This window comes from Vicia villosa, unplaced genomic scaffold, assembly GCF_029867415.1.
Source record: "Vicia villosa cultivar HV-30 ecotype Madison, WI unplaced genomic scaffold, Vvil1.0 ctg.001013F_1_1, whole genome shotgun sequence".
Lineage (NCBI taxonomy): Eukaryota > Viridiplantae > Streptophyta > Magnoliopsida > Fabales > Fabaceae > Vicia > Vicia villosa.
The window spans coordinates 570191-580263 of NW_026705449.1; the positions used below are offsets into that span (position 1 = coordinate 570191).

A 10073-nucleotide genomic window follows, 5' to 3' on the forward strand; every position below is an offset into this window, starting at 1 on the left:
GGTGTAACCGGATATTGCGTTTTGGGTACCCCGGTCGGGTACACTGGGATGAAAATCAGCAGACCTTCAAAAATTCATAACTGATGTTCTAGACGTCCGATTCGAGTTCCGTTCGAAGCGCTGGAAAGCTAACATAATAAAATTTGTTTTAAAAATGGTTCATGTACCTGGAATTTATTTATTTGTCACGTGGTGGTGTTTGATGAGTGGTGTAGTTGTTGTTGATCTTGCCCTTAGTACTAGATACAAGTGGTAAAGGAAAAATAAATTCAAGAGAGATTGGAATTATATTTGCGATGGCAAGATATCGACATGTGTCGGAAAAATTTAAAGAGTTTCTATCACCAACCGTCTTTTTTTTTCGAACACGAACATTTAATTGAATTCAATTATTAATTCGATTAGGTTTAAGTTGAAAAATATATATTAATTTGAGAGTTGAGTTTGGGTTATGAAGAGGTAAAAGATGTCCCCGGCTTGCTTATTTATATTCTTATTCCCATATGTTATGTGTTGTCATGTGCTGCAAATCAATAACTAATTGCAATGAAACATTGCAATGAAACATGCTACAAACTAGACTACTATTTCTTTTTAACAACAAGAACAAAAACAACCCTATAAACAAATTCTTCAAAAAATGTACCCTCAACCACACTACCAATCTCAACCCTTCGATTCACACCAACAAGAACAGCAGCAACAACAACAACAACCCTACTATTCGTTTTTCCCTCCCACTTCAGATTCCTCGCTTCATCCTCCCGGCACTAACCCAATTGCAAATTCAGCACCTTTTTCTGCTTACGCCTCCCAAACAGCAGATTATCCGAATTGGGTCGCTCAACAATCTGAACCTATCGCTTACGATCTTGGCAATGTTAGTACTGCTTACCCTTTTGATCTAAGTTTTCGAATTTCGTATCAAAATTTGATTTTTCTTATGTCATGTCATTTGGGTCGGTTTCTTATTCTCGCTGTTAATCGTTGATTTATTGAAATTATTGTTGCATGTTATTGTTCTTTTTAGGGTTTTGAAACTTGTTATGTTAAATAAATTTTGATAGAGTTTTTGACTTGTTGATGATAACATGGAGTTCCAATAAATGGATGTTGGAATTCATTGCAAGAGAAAGATGAGGTGATGGCATGATTGTCATAATTAGGGTTTTTAAAATGGGTCCGTACCGCATTGGTGGCCGGAGCATCATGGCTTTTCGATGTCTCTGCGACTGAGGTGGAGATTGCATAAGTTGTATTTTACCATAATTCTTTACAATATAAAAAATGGTGACCTATGTAGCACTGACACCTCTTAAAAAAGGTGTGTCAAACACCGACGCTGAAACATGTGATTACGTTTAATTTATTCATTTTCACAAATCATTACTGGTGTTGACAGTGTCCGTGTCTGTGCTTCATATTGTGACCACAATCACTATTTATATACTGTTTAAAAGTTTTCTAGTAGTGGCAATTTGAACAAGGCGCTATTGTTCATCGATACTCTATTTATTCCAAAGTATTTTCAAGTAGCGGCTTTTGTTAGCTGAATTTGAATAAATCAGTATTTTCTGCAATTCGTGGTTGACAATAAGAATAGAATACATGTTTAAAGAAGTAAGAGTTAGCAGCCAAACAAACTCATGGCAGTAATTACTAATTAACTACGAATGTTAGTATCTTCGCATGTGAATCACTTGTATGTTTTTTTCGTCTTTTGTAACTCTGATTCTTTTCAAAAACCAGTTTGAGAGGTAAATTTTATTGGAAGCTTCTGATTTTCCCCGGGTTATGTATTCTAATGGTTCTAATATTGCAGGCTGTTGGTTCTGCATACGAGGCTTCTGCGCCGTCTGCGTGGAATGCTACATGGCCACATCAAATTTATGGCAATGAAACTACAACAATGATGCCTAACCAAACCAAATTCACCCAAGCATTGAGGTGTGAAGTGTGTAAAATTGATGTCAATAGCAAAGATTCATATGAAAAGCACGTAGCTGGAAAGAAACACCAGAAGAATTTACAAATTGGCGCAAGCATCCAAGGACAAGCGTTAATTGGTCCTGTAGTCCTGCAATCAGCGACTAATAAACAGGTGGAACAGTCAAGGGTTTGCACAACTTGCAATGTTTTGTGCACAAGTCACGACACATATATCAAACATATTGCTGGGAAAAAGCACGCAGCTCAGGTGAATTGTTGACTACATTATCCTTTTGTAAGGTTACGTGTAACATTGTTATAAGTTTTACTGTTTTGTCCTCAGTCTATATCTGTTGAACTGCGAGAAAAATGTATGGTAGATTACCATTTGCGTAATGTTTATGAATTGACCACTTTTTGCTAATAGGTTTGCTTGATGTCTAATGGCGGCATTGGTCCATCTATTGCCGAATTCAAGCGTATTGGAGTTCCTCCGTTTCAAAAAGCCGCTAAGAAAATCAAGGTTGCTCAATCTGCATGGTGTGAAACATGTAAGATTAATTGTAACAGCAGGGATATGTACATTACACACTTAGCCGGAAAGAAACACTTGAAGAACTTGGAGAAACTGTCGAATCCGAAAATCGACGTTGGCACAAGTACTGCTGCCACTGCGACAATTACTTTAATCGGACCACAGGCAAAGCCAGGCACCGATAAACCAAAAGCAAAGAAGGCATCGGAACTCGATATCGAGTCAAAGAAACGTAAAGTTGTGGAAGGAGGAGCTGCGGTTAATAATGTTAAAACATGTACTTTATGCAATGTGGTGTGTAATAGCGAGACAGTTTTCAATTTGCACCTTGTTGGGCTGAAGCATGCTGCAATGGTGAAGAAAGCAGGATCAAGCACTGGTTGAGGTTGTTTTTGTCACTGTATCATTTAAACTTGGAGAGAAAGAGAGAATATGCACTATGCAGATTATCATTGTTCAATTGTTAAGTTTCAACGTTTCTATTGAATGAATCTGTATAGCTTTTTATTTGTATCAGAGGAACTCATTGGAGTTTGTGTTTTGGGATATAAATAATTGATAACTTCCATGATGCATTGAGGCTTATGGGATGAATTTAGTTTTAATAAACTCTTTCAAAGATAGGATATGCATGTTTCTGGTGAAACCATCGATTTCTAGGCTTATGGATTGAATTTAGTTTTTATCAAATTCAGAAGCACAGACTCAAACCCACTACATTCTGTGCAGGGATCATCTCCTGCTCTTTGAATTCTGCCTCCCATCATGCCTCAAATTTAAGGGCCAAAATATTTCAATGGATAAAAATTAATATAAAAAAGTTGTATTTAAAAAATATCAAAGGTCTTGATTGCAGAAATGAGAGGATCTGGGTCCGTATATTCCACTTATTCACCTTTATAGATAAAGTAGATGTGCAAATCTTAATTCTAACATTAAAAAATAAATTTCTGTTACTTAACATTAGGAATACTTTAATCCCGTATACAAAAGACGGTGATAAAACTCGGGAAAAACATTATCCACCAATAGAAACTATCTTAAAAAACATTATCCACCAACAGAAACTATTTTTTATACAAAAACCATAATAGTTGCATTTAGAATGGGGAATCTTACCGACACAAGTCCATTTCTAAACTTTAACCTCATTAAAAGTAACAACATTGTTCCTGTTCCTGTAACTCCATATAAACCACAGAACTGCCACACTAGGAACCAATTCCCCTCCTAATTCCGACATACAAAAACTTCTATCCGAAATCAGACCAAGAGAGAATCAGAGTTTTATTATACAGTTGCATTTTGTTGTAATTTCTTTTCTTTCAAACTAAGAAACTTATGGAGCCTTTTCAAAGTAAGAAACTGATGGAGGCTATTCAGGGAGAAACAATCATGTCACTCTCAGATTCTGTGAAGGTGTTCTTAGAAAATCATGTTTTTACCGCGTTGGTTGATAACTTCAGGAGGCCCGAGCTTGTGGTCTCATTTTTGAAAAAGCTGAAGAAAACACTCTTGGATCTTCAACATGTACTTCTTTCTTATGATCTGCAGAAACTGATCCCCAATCGAGCTCTCGACCCATCGCTGGATTTGCTCAGATCCGCTCTCTTTCAACTTGTTACATTCTTTGAGGAGATTGGTTCTTCATTGAGGTATGAATATGATACCCCAATTAATATTAACCTGCTGAGATATCTTGTTCGTTTAAATCATGTCATTCGTGAGATTAGTTCTGAAACGAAAAGATTGATTGAAATATCACAAGGCTCAAGTGTTTCCAATTCTATCACTGTTTCCCATGAAACTATTTCGGATGATGAGTCTCTTATTTATGGAAGAGACACTGATGTTGAGAAACTTAAGGATATTTTGCTGTCTAATAGTGATGATAAAATAAGAGTGATTTCAATTGTTGGTATGGGAGGTGTTGGGAAAACAGCCCTTGCTAAGTACCTTTACAATGATCCTCAAGTTAAGGACAATTTTGAGTTACAAGTGTGGGCAGATTTCTCAAAAGATGTTGATGATTTCAGTGTTTTTGAAGCCATTTTTGAATCTATTACTACTTCACAAACAACCATTAGTCAAAGTTTTTTGCTAGTACTGGATGGTGTGTGGGACGTAAGATCTGTCAATTGGACGTTACTGATGGATATATTTAATATTGAGATGGATATATTTAATATTGAGGAAACACGGAGTAAGGTCATCGTCACAACACGAGATGAAAGAATTGCAAAATCCATGCTAACCTTTACTTCTGTCCACTATTTGAGACCTTTGGAAATTGAAGATTGTTGGTCTTTAGTTGCTGAACATGCATTTCGAGAACGTAGCTACCAACAACGATCCGATCTAGAAAATATTGGCAGGAAAATTGCAAAAAAGTGTGATGGATTACCATTGGCTGCAGTAATATTTGGAGCTCTTCTTCGCACCTTATTATTCCCAAACGACTGGAATTATGTGCTAGAAAGTAATGTCCGGCATATAGCTTATGAGGTGCACGCTGCTCTGGAATTAAGCTACAACATTCTTTCAGATCCTTTAAAACGGTGTTTTGAATATTGTTCAATTTTTCCAAAGAAGTCCATCTTAGAAAAAAAGGTGCTAGTTCAGTTGTGGATTGCAGCAGGCTTAGTAGAAGAATCGTCCACAGATCAGGAAAAAGTTGGAGAAGAATACTTTGATGTGCTTGTATCAAAGTCGTTGATACATCGACGATCTATTAGTGATGGGGAAGATAACTTTGAAATGCACAATTTCATCCATGATTTAGCTACTGAGGTTTCATCTCCATATTGTATCAATATGGACGAACTTAACCTACATGACAGGGTGCATAACATATCATACAATAGAAGGATATATGACTCGTATAATAGATTTTATAAACTGTCTGGATTAAAAGGTCTGCGTACCTTTCTAGCATTACCGTTACAAGACCAAATGCCTCATTGTTTGCTATCGAGCAAGGTAGTATATGAGTTGTTGCCAACAATGAAACAATTATGTGTGTTGTCTTTGTCAAGCTACAAGAGTTTCACTGAGATTCCGAATTCTATTGGAAATTTGTCATACATGCGGTACTTAAATCTTTCTCACACTAATATTGAAAGGTTGCCTTCTCAAATAAGCAAGCTTTACAATCTGCAGTTCTTGTTGTTGGCTGGCTGTAAAAGGTTCACTGAATTGCCGAAGGACATTGGAAAATTGGTTAATCTATACTACCTCGACGTTAGTAACACCGCATTGAAGGAGATGCCAGGGGAAATGGGGAAATTGGTTAATCTACGCTACCTTGATGTTAGTGACACTGCATTGAGGGAGATGCCGGTTCAAATAGCCAAACTTCAAAATCTTCAAACTCTCTCCGACTTTGTTGTCAGCAAACATAATGATGGATTGAAGGTTTCAGAGCTGGGAAAATTTCCCAACCTACATGGAAAACTTTCCATTTCACAACTACAAAATGTTACTGACCCCATTGAAGCTTCTAAAGCCAATATGAAGATGAAAGAACGAATCGACAAATTAGCTTTAGAATGGGATCGTGGTACTACTTTTTCAGATCCACGAAATCAAAGTATTGTACTTGAACTCTTGCAACCCTCAACAAATTTGGAAAGTCTCACCATCAAAGGCTTTGGTGGAGTCAACATTCCAAATTGGTTGGGTGATTCATTATTTGATAGTATGGTGTATTTAAGGATCTCGAGTTGTGATAACTGTATATGGCTTCCGCCCCTTGGACAATTGGGTAATTTAAAAGAGCTCAATATTGACTCGATGCCTTCGATAAAAAGTGTTGGTATAGAGTTCTATGGAAATGGTAGTTCTGCTTCATTTCAACCATTTCCCTCCTTGGAGACTTTACGCTTTGAGGATATGCCTGAGTGGGAGGAGTGGAACATGATTGAAGGTCCGACAATGAATTTTCCTAATTTCAAACGTTTGTTGCTAAGCATGTGTCCTAAACTCCAAGGAGACATACCTCACACACTTCCATCCTTAATTGAACTTGAGTTAAGAAGGTGTCCTTTGCTTTTGGAGTCAAGAAGGTGTCCTTTACTTGTGGAGTCAAGACATTCATCTCATAATAACAACATCATAAGTATAATTCCAATGTCAGATGTATTCCACAGATTGATGCTCCCTCTCAATTCTCTTCAACAGTTAACCTTAGACGACTTTCCATATCTAACGTCTTTCCCAACAAACGGTCTACCAAAAACCTTGAAATTTCTCATAATCAGTAATTGTGAGAATCTAGAGTTTCTACCTCATGAATACTTACACAGTTACACATCGCTTGAGGAATTGAAAATATCTTATAGCTGTAATTCAATGATATCATTTACCTTGGGCGCTCTCCCTGTCCTAAAGAGTCTGTTTATTGAGGGTTGTATAAATCTGAAATCGATATTAATTGCAGAAGATGTGTCGCAAAAGAGTCTCTCATTTCTTAGAAGCATCAAAATATGGGATTGTAATGAACTTGAGTCATTTCCCCCTGGTGGATTGGCCACTCCAAACCTCATTTATTTTGCAGTGTGGAAGTGTGAGAAGCTGCCTTCACTACCAGAAGCAATGCACACTCTAACTGACCTTCGAGAAATGGAAATTGATAATCTACCAAATCTTCAATCATTCGTCATAGATGATTTGCCTAGCAGTTTACAAGAACTAACTGTTGGTTCTGTTGGAGGGATTTTGCGGAATACTGAGCCAACTTGGGAACATCTCACCTGTCTCTCAGTGCTGCGAATTAACAGCGATGATTCGGTGAACATGCTGATGGGGACCTTTCTACCTTCATCGCTTGTGACACTATGCATCTATGATCTCAATGATACAGTCATTGATGGGAAGTGGTTTCAACATCTAAACTCTCTCCAAAAACTTGAGATTGTTAATGCTCCCAAACTCAAGTCGTTGCCAAAAGAAGGATTGCCTTCTTCTCTGTATGTACTAAGTATCACTTGCTGTCCATTACTGGAAGCAAGTTTGCAGAGGAAGCGAGGGAAAGAATGGCGTAAGGTTGCTCGCATTCCCTTCATAATCATCAATGACAAAATGATCACATGAGTTTCCTTTCTAGGTGAGTCACCGACATGCTTCTTTTTGTTTCTTTCTCCAATGAGTAGAATTTTATAACACAAATACTAACTCATTTATTTATCATAGAATTATGTTCTGTGTTACCTCTGCTTCTGCCCAATTTTGCTGCTGCATGAAAGCAATATAGTTAAGATCTACTGTTGGTTGCAGCCTTGCAGGATCATATGATCCTATTTTCCACGGCTGCCAGAGCGTGCTACAATCGGAGCAAGATTGTGTTTTAATGCCGCTGTGGTCGGATCGAGATCTCTTTGCAGGATACTATCAAGTGTATGTATGTACATTTTATTTTTTACTCATATCTTACATGTATGGTCTTAACTCTTACTTTTACTCACCATTAAGTGTATGTACATTTTCATTTTTACTCCTATTTTTTGCATCATGTTATGTGGTTGTATCATGTTAGTTTTGCATATGCAGAATTATTTATTCCTGCTAGGCATCAGTGTCTATCGTGACACGGTTGACGCACTTGGCCTGGCTTCACATGTTATTTTTATGTCAGGTTTGTATTTTCTAAATAGTTACACTTTGCAGGAAAGAAACACTCGAAGAATTTGGAGAAACTGTCGAATCTGAATATCAACATTGGCACCAATTCCACTGCCACTGCTGTGTGAATACTTTAATCGGACCACAGGAAAAGCCAGGTACCGATAAATCAAAAGCAAAGAAGGCATCAGAACTCGATATCGAGTCAAAGAAACCTAAAATTGTAGAAGGAGGAACTGCGGTTAATAATGTTAAAACGTGTACTTTATGCAATGTGGTGTGTAATAGCGGGATAATTTTCAATCTGCACCTTGTTGGCCAGAAACATGCTGCTATGGTGAAGAAACTGCCTATATTATTCAAAAACTTGTTGGTTAAAATATTGGTTGGGCATAACTTGTATGGAATCAATTAATCCCACCCTGGAAATCACTTTTAGAACGGAGATTGATGCATAATAAATAGGGTTCTCACAGATGAAGTAAGGGATATAGCTGCAATTTTGTATCAATATGTAATATTTGTGTCAGAGAAGCTGAATCCAACACTCATTTATTTCATGGTTGTCCATTTTCTCATAGAATGTAGAACTGGTTTATCTTCATCCTCAATTTCACAATAAATTCCACTGCAGTACCTGAGCTTTAGGAAACTTGTGAGTTGTGACTAAAGTTGATCCCCCAATGCATAATTGTGGTTTAAGCTGGAATTATCAACATGACCTGGTTTGCCAGAAACAAAATAAAGTTTAGCAACAAAAGAATTAGGGGTTCTTCCCACCCTTAATAGTGAATAGCCACCCTTAAGAAACTCGAAAATGTCCTTGAAAAAATATGAAAGTTAACTTCCTTACGTCTCCCAAAATATTTCGTAAGTGAGCCATTCCATTTTGTCAAAAAAATAATACGGAAGTTAACTTTCATATTAATGGAAGGGTGAGCCCGTAGGTTAAGTTCCTGACTAATCCTTGGAGATACTTAGAACTCTTGATATTGTGTTTATATCAATATTATCCGTGGATAATACGCAAGTTAACTTCTAGAATTATCAAGCGGAAAAATGAATATAACACCACATTGCATGTACTCTTCATTTCATGATCATGCCACCATAGTTTCAAAACCCTACAAAAACCTCCTTTCATTTTCAATCAAATTTTGTACTTCAAAAATACATTGTTATGTTTTTTTTACATCAAAATGAACAAAAGAAGCTGCAATTTAAGGTGATATACACATATTTTCTTCATCATTGCTTGTAAGAATCCGATTTAGCTATTTAAAAATGAACATTGCGCTAAGAAGTTAACTTTCGTATTATGTTGCATGTTATTCCGGACTGTTTTCATGTTGAATTTATATTTGACTATGTTTATACTAGTTGTAGCAATGGTGCACTCAAACACTATACTCAAAGTTATTGCGTCTATAAATGTTAAACCGATTATTATTGAGGTAGATGTTGGTAAACAATTTATAATCAAACAAGAGTTTTTTGTTCGTGAACATATGCTTCAATGGATCCGTGTAGAGACTGCAAAATTGGGGTTCAACATTTGTAATCGGGAGGTCAAATTCTAGTTATGATAGAAGACCGACATTTGCAACAATGAGATTTGAAATAAGTGAGAAGTACAAAAAACCTATCCGAAAGTTGAAACGTGATTCGAGGAAATGTGAGTGTCCTTTTAAGTTACACATGTACTTTAAGGCGAACAATACATTGACATTTAATATGATTTGTGGTATACATAATTATGATTTGTGTTACATGTTATTCGGTCATCCCGTTGTATGCCGCTTTGATTCTTAAGAGAAGAATTTTGTTTCTAACATGACATTGATCATGGTGCAACCCAAAAACACACTTGCAACTTTGAAACGGAAAAGACCTCATAATGTCTCAAATATTAAGAAAGTATACAATGTTCATGTTTGAAACAACAAGACAATAAGAGGTCCAAGAAGTTAAATGCAATAATCGTTGACGG

General features: G+C 36.7%; 2 protein-coding genes across 4 annotated transcripts; both read left to right on the forward strand.

Moving 5' to 3' along the window:
- The first annotated feature begins 502 nt into the window (after positions 1-502).
- LOC131632764 (uncharacterized) lies at positions 503-2980 on the forward strand. Its single transcript, XM_058903490.1, has 3 exons — positions 503-880; positions 1823-2197; positions 2357-2980. Exons 1-3 carry the CDS (start codon positions 641-643, stop codon positions 2846-2848), a joined length of 1107 nt encoding a protein of 368 aa, XP_058759473.1. The 5' UTR covers positions 503-640; the 3' UTR covers positions 2849-2980.
- Positions 2981-3247: 267 nt separating this feature from the next.
- On the forward strand, positions 3248-8669 carry LOC131632763 (putative disease resistance protein At3g14460). 3 transcript variants are annotated; one of them, XR_009293124.1, is made up of 3 exons: positions 3248-7568; positions 7655-7858; positions 8129-8669. XR_009293124.1 is itself a non-coding variant. In XM_058903489.1 (2 exons), the coding sequence occupies exon 1, from the start codon at positions 3806-3808 to the stop codon at positions 7553-7555; it is 3750 nt and encodes a 1249-aa protein (XP_058759472.1). In that variant the 5' UTR covers positions 3248-3805; the 3' UTR covers positions 7556-7568; positions 7655-7859. The 3 variants fall into 3 exon arrangements, 1 of the variants encoding a protein (XP_058759472.1); XR_009293125.1 differs by having other exon boundaries at positions 7739-7858; XM_058903489.1 differs by lacking the exon at positions 8129-8669 and having other exon boundaries at positions 7655-7859.
- Positions 8670-10073: the final 1404 nt, after the last annotated feature.

Coding starts and splice junctions, on each gene's coding strand:
- LOC131632764 (XM_058903490.1), top strand. CDS start 641: ATGTACCCTCAACCACACTACCAATCTCAACCCTTCGATTCACACCAA. Junction 881..1,822: donor TCGCTTACGATCTTGGCAAT/GTTAGTACTGCT, acceptor CTAATATTGCAG/GCTGTTGGTTCTGCATACGA. Junction 2,198..2,356: donor GGAAAAAGCACGCAGCTCAG/GTGAATTGTTGA, acceptor TTTTGCTAATAG/GTTTGCTTGATGTCTAATGG.
- LOC131632763 (XM_058903489.1), top strand. CDS start 3,806: ATGGAGCCTTTTCAAAGTAAGAAACTGATGGAGGCTATTCAGGGAGAA.